This window comes from Aptenodytes patagonicus, chromosome 1, assembly GCF_965638725.1.
Source record: "Aptenodytes patagonicus chromosome 1, bAptPat1.pri.cur, whole genome shotgun sequence".
Lineage (NCBI taxonomy): Eukaryota > Metazoa > Chordata > Aves > Sphenisciformes > Spheniscidae > Aptenodytes > Aptenodytes patagonicus.
This window is the reverse complement of record NC_134949.1, coordinates 28,333,208-28,350,535: the sequence shown is the minus strand read 5'-3', so window position 1 is coordinate 28,350,535 and position 17,328 is coordinate 28,333,208. Positions and strand designations below refer to the sequence as shown.

General features: G+C 42.5%; 1 protein-coding gene across 1 annotated transcript in view; it reads left to right on the top strand.

Annotated features, from left to right (window-relative positions):
- The first annotated feature begins 985 nt into the window (after positions 1-985).
- Positions 986-17,328, top strand: part of TES (testin LIM domain protein) — a 29,632-nt gene continuing 13,289 nt past the window's right edge. Inside the window, exons 1-2 of the mRNA XM_076330508.1 lie at positions 986-1,123; positions 13,248-13,333. Coding sequence (XP_076186623.1) covers positions 1,097-1,123; positions 13,248-13,333 — 113 coding nt within the window. The 5' untranslated portion in view covers positions 986-1,096. The remainder of the gene's footprint in view (positions 1,124-13,247; positions 13,334-17,328) is intronic.

The window sequence follows — 17,328 nt, the reverse complement described above, 5'->3', positions numbered from 1 at the left end:
TCCACGGTGGGGTCCTGCCCCAACCACCACACCACCCGCCCCTGCTGCCATGCCTGAGGAAATGGCCTCAAGTTGCGCCAGGGAAGGTTCAGACTGGATGTGAGGAAAAATTTCTTTACTGAAAGAGTGGTGAAACATTGGAACAGGCTGCCCAGGGAAGGGGTTGAGTCACCATCCCTGGAAGTATTATAAAAGACATGTAGATGCGGCACTTAGGGACATGGTTTAGTGGGCATGGTGGTGTTGGGTCGACGGTTGGACTCGATGATCTTAGGGGTCTTTTCCAACCTTAATGATTCTATGATTCTGCCTGGGCCACCGCAGAGCCTGTCACCACCTGCACAGCAGCCCCTCTCCCCACCACCCCCTGCGCAAACGGGCACAACCAACCCTCCTCCGTTGCCTCAACGACAGCTCAGCCCCCGCAGGGTGAAATTTTAACCGTTTTTACGAAGATGTGCCCAGCCTCTCCCCAGCACAGCCCCAGCACCAGGGAACCTCCTGGGCCGCCGGCAGGAAGGTGGACGCTGGGACCCGGCCCTTGCGGGCATTGCACCGTCTAGAAGTCGCTGAGGGAAGAGTCTCGGCAAGGCAAGGACCCGCCCGCTCTTGCCTCCCCCTCCTGCTCGCGTCAATAAATCTAATAAGAGTCCGAGATTTTTTTTTCCTTTTCCTCCTTCGGGAGGCACCGCGTTTCCAGGCGTCTGTACTCGAAGGTAAACCGCTGCGCCAGCAAATGCCTTCCCCATGAGCGTATCATCCCGCCAGGGATGACTCAAAAGCCCTGCCCGCAGGCGGGCCGCCCCGCCCGGCCCAGCTCCTCCGCCGCCGGCACCGGGCCGGCCAGGGCAGGCGGGGCCGGGCAGGGCGGCGCGGCGGCGGCGGGTGATTGGCTGGCGGGCCGGCGGGCGGCCGGGCGGGGATTGGCTGCCGCCCTGCCTTTGTTCGGCTGCAGCCACTGCCGCAGGGCAGCGGAAGTTTGAGCGCGGCGGCGGCGGGTGCTACCTCGCCTCAGCGCAGCGCAGCGCAGCTCGGCGTCGCCGACCAGGAGCCGCCTCACGCCCCGCCCCGGAGCACGGTACGGCGCGGCGGCAGCATGGACCTGGAGAGTAAAGTGAAAAAGGTAAAGTGAGGGCTGCCCGCCGAGTTACCTGCCCGGCCGGCCGGCCTCCCCCTCCCAGGGGGTGGCGGCCGCGGACCCGCCTCGCCGCTGCCGCCCGCGGCGGGGGCTCCGCTGGGGTCGCGACCCGAGCGCTGGGGTCGGGCGCGGAACGGTGCGCCCCTCCGGGCGCCCTGCTCCTCCCGCTCGGGCGCCATCGCCCCATCTCAAAGGGGGTGGGGGGGGTGGGGAAGGTGAGAGGCAGGGAGAGCTGCCTGCGAAGTGACCTCTGTCGCCTCGCCCTCAAGCGGAACAAAAAACTTCTCCTCCGCTCCCGGCGTTAATAAAGGCGCTGCGTTTTGTTCCCCAGGTAGCCAAGTGGGTACCCCTGTCCTATGTGCAAGCATTGCTGTCTTTTAAGTAAAAACATGCGTCCCCCAGAAAAGCTGTGATCTAATAGTTGTGTTCAGGTATGTGCCCTGTGTACGTAGGTGTGTGCGAAACCTAAATTACGTGCAACCGGAATGCTGTTCACGGGTACGCTGAAGCTTAATTTCCGACCTTTGATGTGACTAGCCCATTAGTTGTGTTGTCAGCGTTTGTATGGATTACCCTCCTGAGACAGAAACTTAGGGTTGGTTTGGTTTTTTTTTTTAAAGGCATATTGGCTAGTTAGTTTGGAGTCAAACTGGCAAGCAGGGAAGGATAAGTAACAGAAAGTGATAAGTAGTCCAATTGTATTAGATCTCTTTCCAAAACTTGCTGTTTAAAACTTAATATGTAAAACTGATTTCATGTGGGGGACACCTCTGAATCTTTGCTTCGAGTGCTTTTGCAAATTAAATGCAGCACTTAAGCAATGACTTCTTTTAATAAGAACTTCTCTATAGTATCTGTTAGGAGACTGTCTGATAAAGGTAGAAGGAGCTTTGTGTATGAGCGTGGGTTAAATCTGTACGTAACCCTCATTGATATAACAGAACTAGTCTTTTGAAATGCATGTTACACGGCCATACATGGCTTGTATTCCTGAATTCTTATATTTAAGAGTAGTAACTTGTTTTAAAGTATGCATATGCACTTTTGTATACCTGTATGCCTTACCAACTTGCAGGCTAGAAACTGACCCAGATATGGAAGTAATTGTGTGGCCTGGAACGCTACCTGTTAAGTCAAGGCTGAATCCTATCGAAGCAGGTTAGCTTCAATAGCCTTGAGTTACAGCTTTCTCCGAGTGATGTCACCGTGTGATGATGTCACCTGGGTGAGGGTCCTGGTTTGGAGAAACTACATATCTCATCCCCCAGTCAACATTAGGCTATCAGTGTATAGATGGGTGTAGGTAAGTACTGTCACTGTCTTCAGAAGCTAGTTGTGTGCACAGGGTTGTCCCCTTTGCATGACTGCTTCTATGTAATGAAAACAAGCTTCTTGAGTAGATTTGCTTATATTTTCTAAGCGCACTTTAAAACTTAATATGGTGGCATCACAGAGCTTGTTCACTGAAAGTTTTTTGAACTCTAGGAGGAGAGATGCATATTTGTGGAAGATAGAGCATTCCTATTCAGAATTTCTCCATCTAAAGTGAAAATAAATATTTGCTGTGAAATACTGATAAAATTCTGCTGCTAGTGGAGTCTTGGTTTGAATGAACTTGTAGTTGCTGAACATCTGCTTTTAATTGCACTGTAATTATTGGGTAGTTGTGTGTGTTACAAATTTATTTGACTATTTTTGTCATATTGTTCTTTGGTCATCTCTTACTCTTCTCCTTCATCAACTTCAAAGATTCTTGAAGACTTTGCTGAACCTGCTCAGACAGATGTGGAAGCTGGTGCCACAAAAGAAACCAGCAAAGCTCTGTTTGTAGAAAGTAATTTGTATTTTATATTCTGTTCAGCTTTAGTATTACTACTGCTAAGAGATGCTTATGATGTGAAGAGCTTCACGTTTTCTCTGTTTCTGCTATACGTATGTTCAGAAAACTACTTCTGTTCTTCCTCTGTCTCCCCTCCCTCGTTCACATCTCCTCATCACCTTCTTTCTCTTTATAACTTGGGGTGAAGCTCATTTCCCAAGAGAACAGACAAGGATCTGTGACAAGTCAATGCAGAGAGAACTGGGAAGCTTTGCTATGTACCAGTGTGTTTGGTACTAAATCCTTTTCTTCTTTTTTTGACTACCAATATTTATTTAATCAAAACTTTTCAGGTTTTGTACACTGGAGTGAATGAATAACAGTTCACGTCAACTCTGCAAAAGCTGAATGTCTTTCAATCTCTCCATCCTTTAATTCCTATTCTCAACCTGTTTGTTTCCTTATCTTTTACTTCTCTCTCTTTTTGCCAACTTCCCTCTGTCTTGAAAGGTGGAAGAACATTCTGCGAAGTTTTCAGTCAAGTTTATCAAAACCAGTAAACCACTTGGCCTTTAAGAGAAACTTGTCTTGAGGTGGAGATGGTCCTGTCAGATTTTTAGTCCATCAGCAGTAATGGGTTACTTAACCACACATCGTGGTTCTCACCCCTGTCTTTGTGTCCTGCACCCTGGGCCGAAATAACTTGAGTCTTTTCACAAAATCTGCTTGCTACCTTATGTTAACTTTTTATTTTGTAGTGACTTGTACCTATTTACTGCCTGGCAAATGAAGGTAAATGTTAGGGACTAATGAGTGGCTGACCTGCCTGTTGGGTAGGAAGATCCAAGAAGACTGAGCAGAAGAAAGCAGGAATTGCCACGTTGTCCCCAAATAAGTTGCTGTTCCCTTGCTCTTCTGAACTCAGAGTCTGAGTTTAGAAGTTGGCTGTTCTGTAGCCCTGGCGTTCAGCAGAGCAGAGGGAAATGAATGCCCAGTGGAGCAGGGTGTGGTGTGGGGGCTCAGGCACCCAGCTGATACTGTAAAAGAACAATTTCTTCCCCCACCCACAACTGCTAATGTATAACTGCACAGGGTAATATAATGGGGCTGTTTTCTGCTTCTAGAAAACTCAACAGATGAAGCTTCCAAAGTGACATTTCTAAGATTTCTCCAAGTGTCAGCAGTTCATGGATCTGTTCTTCAGTTGTGAGCTTCTGCGTTGTCTCTTTGGAAAGCTGCTGTTGGCTTTCAAGGGGCTGGTACTGTACTGGAGAAAAACATGCAACTGTATGTGAATAGTGCATTTGTATCTATGTGTCTGGGTTTGTATGAAGAGAAAAGACACTTCTGAACTGGCTCAGGAAAGTCTGTTTTCAGTGTTGATATCTTATTTTCCCACCTCAAATTTAACAGTTCTAGCACAGTTCATGTGACAGGAATTGCTCCCCCTCCAGTACAAGCCCACTAGGGCTGAAACAGCCTACCTGTCCTTCAGCAGGAAGAACTACTGCCCCACCTGCCACGATTTCAAACCCATCCTTGTAGCAGTAAATAGCTTATGTATTTGCTGTCTTGTAAGAGAAAACCAGTCTGCAAGAAACACAAACTTCACATTGAATTTTCAACACTGAGAATATATGCAGAACATGTACATATATGTGGAATTATGTGTAACTTTTTTGTAGTCAGGTCACCATGCTTCTTAAAGACATAAAATAACTCTGGCATATATCTGGCAGTGAATAGTGTGGGAAAATACAGTTGCAAGACAGTCTTTTTAGCTACAATGTAAATCCTAAGTCCAATTCCTTACTGTCTGTTATACTCTCCCTTTAAAGGGGATGGGGAGTTTAAGGGTGACTGTACAGTTTTCTCCTTTTTCTTAGGAGGAGTTGGATTTGCTGTTGCATTTGAGGATCATGAAGATAGCTTTGTATATAAAAAGAGATTGCACAACAGAGCTGAAGCCTAAAAACTAGCTCCAGCTTGAAAAGTACTTGTGCAATGAACAGACCACTATTTCTCCCAAATACAATATATGCTGTGTTCTCAAAGCTTGCTTTGAGGGTATAGGAAAAATGAAGATTTAGTGCTTTTTGTTGAAGACCCCGTTATAACAAAGTTCTGCTAGTCTGGATTCCTGCCCTGTCTGTCACCTCCCTGAACTTGGTAAAATGAATCAGTAGGTCGTGGTCCTGCTTTGCAGTCCTGCTGGCCGCATGGTCTCATGCTTCACTAGAGAAAATAAGAATCTGGCAGCGAGTCTGCTCTGTACAAGCTTTCACAGTATAATACTTGCTTTATAAAAGGAACTTTGTGATTGCAATGGCGAAAGGGCAGAGGAGTTTTTTGGGGGAAGAGGTGCAACTTCTCGAATGTGGAACGTCTGTGTGGTTTTTCTATGGGCGGGAGACTCAGTTTGTTCTGTTACAGTGGAAAACCAAACATAGAGTGCTCTAGACATCGTTAAGTCAACAACTGTAATGCTCTTTGATAAATGAATGGTGAATAAAGTACGTATAGGAGCAAAGTCAACTCTTTCGTGTTTTGCAAAGCTTGATTTAGTAATATCTGCTGGGCTACACTTCCTGTTGATGTCACTGTTTGTTTTGGTGTTACTGCTATGGAAACCCACGATAGTAGAGTTTTTTTGCTGTTTCTTATGTATATCAAGATCAAGGAAATGCAAACTTATTCATGGGTGCGTTTTGCTTGCAAGGAGAGGTATGAAAACAAGTGTGGAGATGTGAGGAATTACTTCAGTTTTGTTAACGAGGAAACTGAGTAACTGCTTCCTGCATATGTTGTGGTGGGATTTTTCCCCTCAAAATATTGATGTGAATTGTTTTCTGGAACACCTGTCTGAAGGCACACCCCTAGTTACTTTTTGTCCACCGTTCCTGGATATCAGCTTGGCAAAGTCAGCAAGGCTAAATTAAACTTTTTTGTTTTGTGGGGTTTTTTTTTCTGGTGAAAGTACTCCCCAGGTGTTTGACCATAAAATATTATGGAATGCCTGAATAGCAAGCCAAGAAACTCCTTGGATGCAGGGCTGCATGACTTCTAAGATCAGGTGAAACTTTCTTTGATATGGATCATTATAAGCCAAGTATTAAATAGTGAGATGGAAAACGAACTAACTTAAAAGTATTCTGTCATTAAAGGCACAAAGATCTGTGTTCCTGGAAAAAAAGAAATGTTTTTCCTTTCCTCTGAGTAAAATAATAATGGTGAGTAGCAATTGTGAACGAAATTTTTTTGGTAAAAGTTGCTTGAAAACACATTTCTTCTACCTCAAGGAAGTATGTGGAACACTTGCAAATTAATGGCTTCTTCCTGGCAAATACAGAGTTCACAGATGTAATGGGGTGGATGTAAATATATATATTGTGCTGTAGTTAATTACATTTTTACAATTATTCTAAATAGATATGCATGTTTGGGGGGGTGTATATATAATATATACATACACACATTATATATTTGTTTTATATAGAGTGTATATGTAAAAAAGACCCTAATGTATACTTTCCACTAACATGAAAAGTTGGTGAGGTTCTTAGTTACTGGAGATCTGCAGGAAGAGTAGGGCTGTGAAGATGAGAGCTTGTCACACCTGTTCTCTAGGGTCTTAGACTTTGTCAAAGGAATGGGGTCAATTGTCAAGGGAGTAAGGAGGCTTCTGTCAAGGGAGTAAGGAGGCTTCTGTCATGACAATTCCAGATTACATCAGATGTAGCTGTACTCTGGTACGGCTGTACATGTGTTTCTGGTCTCTTTGGTTTTTAAAGTCTGCCTAACCCGCCCTTTGTACCTTGTTTTCAGTCTGAGGTTGTCTAGCTGCAGCTTCTAAAAGCACTGGCTGAAAACAAGCATGCACTTTCCTGCATGACTAAAGATCCTAATAAGTGAATGTGTAGATTTCTATGTCTGCTTCTGAAAACCTAACATTAGAAGATGCAACTGGGCAAGAACGCTGATGTCGAAACAAAATATGCAAGTATTGTGAAAATGCCTCTGCAGCATTGGGTGATGAATAGTGCTGTATTGGAGGTTTATAGACAGTGTTATACTGCGTGTGAACTGCATTCAAACTTAGCTAGCGTAATACTGGACTTTGTGAATAAACACCACTTGTTTTCTCTCTAGCTGAGATATCTTTAATAGCTGTTAGTCTTTTGACAGTAGACTGTGTAGCAGTGTCTTAAATATTTATATTGTGAGCTGTTTGATATTTAGTTGAAGACATCACAATAAAATAAATTCTTAGTACTTCTGTACTATCATAGGCTGCTGCAGCTCCTTGATTTATTCTTCTGCGGGTCTTGCCCAGATCATCTTTCAAATATTTTTCTTGGATGCAACCATTTTTTGGCACCCTTCTTTCTGTGCAAATGGACTTCCTTACCCAAGCGTCTACATCTTAATCCCAGTCAATTTTTCCCTAAACCTAAATGCATATTTTAAGAAAAGCTAGGACAGACTTGCCATCAATTTTAATAGACATGTTAAATAACAGAGTGGTCCATCGGATACTGCTCTTCACTACAGATGAAACTCTTTTTCTTTTCTTATACGGTGTCTGTAGAAGTCTTATAAGAGCATTGTCCAGATATAATCATGTCTTTTGTGTTTTTTTCATTCTGGAATCATAAGAAATAACATACCTCTTCTGTTTTTAAAGTTTAAATGCTGTAACCTATTTTAATTTCCAGTTTGTTGTGTTTCCCTAATAGAGAAGACTTCTGCTGGTACAGAAAGTAGTGATACAAGATCAGGTCTCAGCAACAAAGCATGCACAGCACATGAGATTTCTGATGTGTCGTTCTCACTTTTTTTTTTTTGGAGGGGGGTTTGCATACTTGGCTTTACCTTGACTTCTTTGGAAGTTCCTAAGGTACATTAGCATATGCTAGAAATCCGTTCTGTTGTGCTATACAGGTGTTTTTCTCAAGCCTACATTGGAAATGGGAAAAAATATCACTTGATGTGGCCCCTGAAATGTCCAAATGGATCAACTGTTAAGTAATCGTCAAACCAGAAGATCCCTGGGATTTTATGCTAAATCCAAGAATAGCTTTAGCGTGGATCTTTTCACTTCTGCCCTTGGAGCACTCAAGGGCACAGGAGAAAGATCTGCAAAAAGGACAGTGAAGAGGATTTAAGTCTATTCTGGGGCTTGCTGTTAATCATCGCAGCCCACTAATGACAACTTTCTCACTGTATAGCCACAAGCTTTCAAATTCTGGAAAGGTCTCAAACAGCGGAAGGACTTCTGGTCTTCTGCAGAGACTAAGTACTGGTATTGTATCTTACTGTCTGTGGCAAGGTGAAAGATTAATACAGCTCACCTGTCTGGTGGTACAGGAGTCCCCTCAGGGGGAGGAAGGAAAAGGAGCCAAGACCCAAGTTAGCTCTGGTATCTTGGTGGGACAGGAGGTAAAAGAAATCTTGTGGGAATGAAACCTAGAAATGCCAAGTGGAGCTTCTGCATTTTGTTACAGGTTCCTCTTTTACCTTCTTACTGCTGCACCCCAGGGGCTCCTTTGTAAAAGGACAGGAAGGTCAGAGCAGCTAGCTTTATTCGAGGGCTGTATTTGTGCTGGATGCGATGACTATTAAATGGTACCTATTAAAGTAATTAAAGATTTCCAGTGGAACTCTGTCAGGATACTCTTTGTATCACTTGTGCCCAGCTGCTTATTGGGAGGGAATAGAAAAGACAGAATCGGACTCTAGTCACTGTACAGTGACAATATGAGAGACAGTGGGCAGAAGCTGCAAGGTGAGAAATTCTGATTAAACATACAGATTTTCTTTCCTCTGTGCGGTCCAATGTTGTAATAGGCTGTTGAATCTGCATCTGGACGAGGCCCTGGGCAAATCTGATTTTGTTGCACCTGCTCTTTGTGGGCAATTGGGTGACCTCCAGAGAACCCTTTCAACTTAAAATAATCTATGCTCATTAAAAGCAAATATAGGCAAGCTTGAAAAACTACTGTTCTGTCTTATGTTTTAATTCATCTAAGATTACTTAGGGCTTATCTTTGTTTTTCCTGTAACTGTCAACAATAATATTGAGTTCTGTGACATTACACTTTTTGTAACTATTAAAAAGCTAATCCTCCATTCATCACAACATTATTTTTTTTACCAGCACTGTAAGCTGTGGCACAGTTTGTTCCACATAGGAACAAACTTGTTAACAAACTTATCCATATTTTACCACGTAAGAGAAACAGTACGTGACAATATAACTGCATTTCTATTGGCCTGCAGACTAATCTACATCCATAATCTATTTGTGTCCATGATGAATTTTTTTCATAGCATCCCATGTGAGGAGATGCTTTGTTGTCTGATGGCCTGTGAAATCTGCTTTTACAGATTCTGTATTTACAGGAATACGAATTCTGAAATTAGTATTCTAAAATTGCAACGAAGTAGGACTTCAACATTTGCTGGTGGGTTTAAATTAATAGGAGGGAGAAACAGGATTTGTTGGACTTTCACTCTCGGTCATGTTTAATAAACTTAACAATAAACCCTCCTGATAAGCCAGGCTTTAAACTATTTCATAGCAGCTGCTGTGTTTCTCTTGCCCATCTGAACAAGCTCTCAGACGCTTGAATTGAACCATTTTGGTTTTTAAGATGACAGTAAGCTTCTATACATGGCTCTTTAACGTAAAGATAGCCAACTTTTGACACTGGATTGCAGTCTGAACTGAAATGGGGCAGTCTTTCACTAATTCTCACTTAGCTGTAACCATTTAAAGTTCTTTGCCCTTGAGGACTATTTAACCTTGAAAGCAGCATGCAATGGATGATCTCAATGATATTTATATCATCTTCCATACTCAGACTATTTAAATCTGTATTGGGTATGTTAGTAATACCAGATGGTTTTAGATAGCTTTTGCTGTAAAATGAAAATTAATGGCAGTAGACAGGCAGGAACCTTCTTCTGGCAGTATTTCAGCTGACCTATCAGTGCCACTTCTCCCATGACTCCATTTATGGGGAAAATGGATTCCCTCCTGTTCTCAGGCATGCATTCCCGCTCCAGTGCTTGCTCAGCCTGCTCTGTATCTCTGGGTGCTCCAGCAGGGAGCTGGCCGTGTCCTTCAGAAGGCATGGGGATTAAACATAGGCGACAGCAGCGAAGAAGCACACTGCAGCTTTAGGCTCTCTGAATTTCCCAAATACAGCAGAATTGGCAGCTGAAGAGGAAACGGTCACTTCTGAGGCTGAGGCTTCCTTACCACTGAAACAGGTCCTGCTACAGGACTGTGGAGGAATATTTGATATGCGCTGACTGTTAGCACACAGCACTCTTGAGTTTGACTATCTATTGTTATTTTGTATCTTTATTTTTGGCAAGCGGCCACATATTTTCTCTGTCGGAACAAAGGCAGAGGCTCTGTGTGCATCTGGAATTGCATCTAATTTGGCTTTCAATGTGCCCCTTAGTTTTGAGCTAAACCTTTTCCATAAGGTGACCAGACATGGCATATAGAAAGGTCATCCCCTTCTTTCTCTCTTGCAGCAAATGAAGAAATACATTTCAAAACAGGTCTATCTCGTTTGCTAGTTCAGTTTATTTGTCTCAAGCTGCATAAGCATTTACTTAACGATGTGCTCTTTATTACTGGGGAGGGAATGTGGAATCCTCTATTTCTGAAGAAATGTGCACTGAGACTGCTGGCTGTGAAGATGCAAGTAGGCTGGCTGGTTGTTGTCCCCTTACTCTGGAGAGGGAGTATGTTTTGGGTGGAACATTTAGACAGCACGTATTTCTTCTCCTTAGTCTGCTTCTGGAGAGGTATTTTTAGCTTAAAAAACCCTTAAATGTTAGGAGGCTTGGAAATGATACATTAAAAAATTGCAAAAATCATTTTCACTTTCATACTTGCATTTCAGATTGTTTTGGGGATTCTTGAAATGTTAAGGCTATTTCTCTGTGTACTGCACAATAACACTCTACACACAAGTGATCCTAGGTTTCTAAGCCTTCTAATTACAACACTAATAACTATCATTATTCCCCTTTCTCCCCCTTCCCCTCTTTTTAAAGGAGGAGGGAACCCAAGCATAAAGAAGTAATGCCAGTTTGTAGCTGAAGTAGCAGCTAGAGAGAATGGGTTAATGTTGGCTTTGCTTTTTTTTGGGGGGGCAGGGTTGGGTGTTTGGGTTTTTTGGTTTTTTAGGGCAGTGCAAGCACATTTTAAGTTTAACACCTTTTTAGAGAGGATTATTTTAAAAACCAACCAAAAAAACCCAAACAATCCACCCCAAACAAGCCAACCTGTCCTGAAGAAAAAGTGATTGTTTTGTGTTGCTTTAGCTTCCTCTTTCTCTTTAGAGAACATCTGGTCAACATTTTGTTCTCTTTGTGTGTGACTTGACAAGAGTGCTCAGTTGTCTTCTGATGTATGGTGTGCGTGCATGAGGTACAGCGTCCGTATGGCAGGGCTCTGGATTCCAGATGAGACGACCCCTGTAAATGCCCATCTTCAGTGGAGATGAACTTTTATTAACCCGTTAGCTTTATATATCCAACATAGACAAAAATGTAGTTGATGAAAGAGAACTTAATCTTTAAAGTTATGTTTATTTTAGATGTCTGCTGGTCTGGCTTCAGGTTAGTGCCTATAGCATGTGAACTTCTTGAGCCCTTAGGCTGATAAAGCTGTCACCATGATCACAGCAGGCTTGTATTTCTTCTTCCAGATAAAAAAGGAAGAAATAATTGTGTCCCTCTGTCCATCCCTGCGGTTGCAAGCAGTAGCTTAATAGCTGCCAAAGTATCTCTTCTCCCTAAATAGCCAGTAATCTGCAGGAAAGCTTTTTGTAATTTCCTCAGGGATGTCTAATGACTGTGGAGGCAGTGATCCTTCAAATTATAAAGTAACTGAAAACATGGTCTTCCCTGCATCTTATCATGTGTTCTGTGTTGATCAAGTGGCTTGAATAATCTGTTCCTTCACTTTGGACAGAAACAAGTTGAAAGTTGAGCTGTTTATATCCTTGTACGTACAACAATAGCAGTATGACTTCTCAGAGTAAATCACAAACTTCTGAACAATAAAACTGTATCACCATATCTAATTAACCCTGGCATTGTATTATTGTTGTCAGAACAAAGATTAGTACCAGAACTTGTCAGCTCTAGCTCACTTTCCATTCATGGTAAAAGCCAAACCGGAGGTGAGTTGTCTCCTTTGCGATGACCATCGCTCCCACTGCATCTACCCATAGCTAACTGGGAGTGCTCCTCACACTGCTGGAGCAGTGGGTGGGAGCATGGGGATGGGTTCCTCCCTGCATGTTAGGCATGAGCCTGCACACCCAACCATGGCCACAGTTCCATGGTCCTTCATCCGTCTGATTTAAGAGCAACATTCCCCAAAGGTTTAAAGAGCTGGAGTGAGGCATTTTAAATTTGCTGTGTTATATGAATGCATAAGTTACGGCACTTGGCGTCTATTTTTCACCTCAAACTTCCAGTGGCTGTTACTCAGTTAAATTTGCTGATGTGTTGATATATTGTGTGAATACCTGGCCTTTACTCTGCGCTGGTTTTTGTATTCTCTCATATTTCTTCTGCATTATGAATTGGTCGTCTGTCCTTTTAATCTTTTCACTGTGAAACCCTTTGCATATCATTTATAGTCATTGCTTTCACTAGCTGTGCTGTTGCTCTTTCTCCTTGGAAAGTAAGCTGGTATTAGTCCAGCTGAAACGTAATTGTAAAGGGTATGTTCTGCTCTCAATCGCTATCAGAGTAGTCTCAAATATACTCAGGAATATTAGACTAATCACTTAGATGTTTTCTTTTATTCTTATCAGATGCCCAGGTTAGTGCATATAAATGTGGGATCTGTTTATTTCTTTATCTCCTGTATTTTGCCAAGTCATATACTGCAAATCACTTTGTCCTGAGCTGGATTAAATGTCCTTTGACTTGAGGTCTTATGGCCTCACTATGGTTTCACAGCCACAGACCTAAGGAAGAGCTGCAAAGAATCTGCTTCTTCCCTTGTGTGAAGCTTGCAGAGCAAGCTGGGCTAGGGAGTCAAGTCACCAGAAAAATACTCAGTTTTGGGTAAGGCTAATTTTCTGCCTGCTAGCTCAACCCTATGAACAGGCTTGTTCGAACACTGTCACTTATGTAGGTACAACAGAAAGGTGAGTGGACCCCAGAATGCTGTACTATAAAGGCAGCAGTAAGATCATTCATGCAGCATATTTCTTGAAGCTGACTGTAGTCATCTTGTTCTGTACACAGATGGGCTTGGGCCACGAGCAAGGATTTGGTGCCCCCTGCTTAAAATGCAAGGATAAGTGTGAAGGATTTGAGCTTCATTTCTGGAGGTAAGTGACACCAGATGACTCTTAAGCTGTGACTCAGCACTGCAGATCTTGGCATGTGTGTGCAGATGTGTAAGTAACTGCTTTTGTTCTCTCAGTTAAACTATTCAGATGCTTTAAAGAAGCTGTGTCTAGGTTCAGGGCCAGGGCTTCTCAGCTGCACTATAACAGAGTGCTTAAGTATGTAATCATTTAGAACATATGTTTCATCTGCACTGAAGTCAATGGTAGTACTTCTACTGAAGCATTTGCTTTAGCTTAATAAACAGTTGAAGTAGGTTTGTAAAAACATCTCTATCCCTACAGTAAGAGAGATGATGGGGAAGAAGTGTGCTTTATCTCAGTAATAAAAGTGCTTTCTCGGCTCCTGACCAAATACATAAGCTTTGATCTGAGTTTTTACCTAAAAACTATCTTATCTATGTTGAAAAGATGTTGAAACTTTGTATATATCTACAAATGACTTAGAGGGAGAAGAGATGTCATAATTCAAGTAAGTTAGATAGTACTTGGCCTTGGATGATGCACTGCTCCTAAACCAGTAAGAGCTGATGATAGTTGCAGTAAATAGGCTATGCTGTAGTCTGTGCCATTACTTCCACAGAAATTTTGTATTCCATTAAGACTTTTCTTGTCTTACTGAAGCCTTAAAGTAAGTATATGTCTAGCTAGCTTAGTTCACTGATTATACTGGGTGTACTTTAAGATATAGCTTAGTGATTCTGACTTAAAAAAAAAAAAATCCCTCTTAAAGGGAACAGCCTGCAAAGGATGTAAAAAATAAATGTTAGTAGCACTAGCGCATGCTGGCAGTGACAACGATTACATTTCACCAATGCTATTTAGCTACAGTCATAACTGTATCTGCAGTAGGGTTTTATTTTGTGGGGGTTTTTTTAAGGCAGTCTTTACATCCCAGCCAGAGTGGCATCAGGTGCAGATAAGGCCTAGGAGATTTTACATTTTTACCTAAGTATTTGATGCAGCTGAGACTCAATTTAGAAAATAACCAGAGAAACAGACCACAGCAAAAACTTGCTGTAAGTTGATGAGGATATAGCTTCTCAGTTATGTATCTCTAATGTATAACTATAGAAACAACTTGCAAATAATGACATGGAGCAAGAAGTGGTAATACACTAATAAATAAACATGATCATCTAAAGATAGAAGAAATTATTAATTTATGGTAAAACTCTTTTTCAATATGCAATCAGTCACTGAGGGGACTTTTGTAGAGGTAGTAGAAAAACAGAACACAGTTAATGTGTGTAGGTAATTCAATAAAACAGAATAAAATTTTTTGCAGGAGTAAATAGTGTTGTTTATCCATGGTTAGATGAGAAATTGTCACTTTCTACTTGAGAGAAAGGTCTCTGTTTAGAGCCAGCGTGGGGAAGAAAAAATTAGTAGGTCAATTAACTTTTTCTCAACTCTTCCTTTTTGTCCTCTTTTTCTTAGTTCCTATTATAAAGAGACCTTGTAATTCCTATTATTTGTCAGACAAATATGGCACATACCTCTGAAGTAGTTGAAAAGTTAGCCGTTGAGGCAATTCAAGAATGTGTTAGAAAATAGCTGTTTCCCCGGTGGAGCTGTACTGGGAACAGGAAGGGTGTGAATCTGAAGTCTGAAATCAGTCTTGTGTAAACAGTTTTCAAAGGAAAAAATATATTAATATGCTTTGCATGATACAGAGATTTTGGGATTCTACCACTTGAACAGAAAGGGATGGATCCCTAATACCTGTTCGCTTAGTCATGCTAGCCTCAAAATCTGACACTATTTTAAGTAAAGCAAACTTTACTTAAGGTAAAGGAGAATTGGACAGAATGTAGTCTTTATAACATGAATGATCAGGAGCAGTTCAAGTTTAATCACAAATTTCACTATTGTGTTTCTGTAAAAGACAGGTGTTGAAGTAGGGATTGTAGTTAGAGAAACTGTTACAAGTTGGGAAGAATAACTGTGGTGGGTTGACTCCAGCCAGCAGCCAAGCACCCACACAGCTGCTCACTCCCTGTCCCCTCACAGTGGGGTGGGGGAGAAAAAAGGAAGAATAAAAGTGAGAAAACTCATGGGTCAAAATAAAGTCAGTTTAACAGGTGAAGGAAAGAGGAGGAAAGAAAGAGGAGGAAAAAAACCCAAGTGATGCAAAGGCAGTCACTGACCACCTTGCATCAGCAGACTGATACCCAGCCAGTCTCCAAGCAATGGCCACTTTGGAAGTCAGAAACCCTGCCTTCTTCATCCTCTACCCCCATCTTATTGCTAAGCATGATATTACATGTTATGGAGTATCCCTGTGGCCAGTTTGAGTCAGCTGTGCCCCCTCCCAGCTTCTTGGCCACCCCCAACTTACTTGCTGAGGTGCAAATAGAGTCCAAAAAAGAGAAAGCTCTGGCACTGTGCAAGCACTGCTTAGCAATAGCAAGTGTTATCAACACTGTTTTAGCCACAAATCCAAGACACAGCACCATACGGGTACTATGAAGAAAGGTACCCGGATGTCAGCCAGACCCAGTACAGTAAGTGAGGCAGTAGTTATGTTGCAGCATGGGCAGGCTGCAATCCTTGCTGCGATCTGTGTAAGGGTGACACTGCCCTCTCCTGACTGGAGCTGAGGAGCTTCAGCAGATCACGTAATTCTTGTTCCCTGGTCTCATACGTGAAAACTCTACTGTACCTCAAAGAGCTAGGTGTAATTTCTCTGTGTTTCTACACAAAAGAGCCTCAGTTCTGCCTTTGGGGAGTCAGATTGGAAAGTGCACAAAAAAATCCAAGCATACCTATCTGGTAGCAGGGGTTTACACGGGGCTGCTACACCATTCTTGTCTGTACTGGGAGCATTTGGAAGATACCTCTTCTGGGGTGGCAAGTGCTCTTTAAGCACTTTGTGCTATAATTCTTGGCACAGTGCGTGGGATGGTTATATAGGTGCAGAACTGTTAATTTGGGCTAGTATAGAAATAGTGGTAAACAAAGCCCTTGGTATAATCTGTCCCTAAATTTTGAAGTTCTGAAAGCCTCAGTGTTGTGAGCTGAACACAAAATGAATACAATGAGAGCCATGGTCTATAACAGTAGCTGAACAGTGAACAACTACCTGCTTTATCTTAGTGTGTTAATAGCTTCTGCTTTTAAAATTGTCCTCAGAATCATGCTTCCATCCAAGCGTAGCAGCAGCAGGCAGAGTCTTCTCAGTTCAGGTGTTAGACTTCTTTCAGACTGCAAAACTGCCTCTGCAAAATCAGCAGGGCAGGCTGGCTGTAAGAGCAAACATTATCCGAGTTGCAGTCTCTTAGGGAATGTGTTTCCCACTAGAGGGAGGTGTGGGACAGGCGTCAGAAGTTGCTAAAAGCGGGAGGGAGGGAAGGCTCTGATTTATCTTGGTCATGTATATACTTCCGGTACTGGTATTGTCTCTGGTGCGGCTTGCCAAGATATTAAAAGGCTTTTGGAGACAAGAATCTTAAGCCTGGGAATGACCATTTTCAGCATCTGGCTGCTTTGTGCAGATACAATCCCTGGAATGCAGAGAGCTTTAAGTTGGCTTTAACATTTTCTGGTACTAAGGCTGTCAGGCAAGTACTGAGGCACAGTTCAAAGCACTTGCAATTACTATAGCTGCATTAAGAGCAAGAAAACATAACAGAAGGAATCATGGGAAGAGGTTTGTTTTTCCTGTATGGAGGACACAAGGCTCAGGACTTGCCAGATATTTATTGAGGGCTCCTCTGTGCTTGCAGCTGCCTCCCCCTGTCACTAGGAGCCACTGCAAAGCCGGTGTAGGAAGGGTCATGATCTGAATTATTCTTCCTCTCCATACAACAAAACATAGAAAAGTAGGAGGATTGATGACATTTGGTTTTGGAGAAGGAACTGTAAGTCTTTGATCCTTGCTGTCAGTAGAAATCCAGGACATGGGAATTCGCCAGCATGGGAAAGAGGATGGAATCTGCTTACCTTCCTTCTTCTTTCTACCTACCCAAGACCAG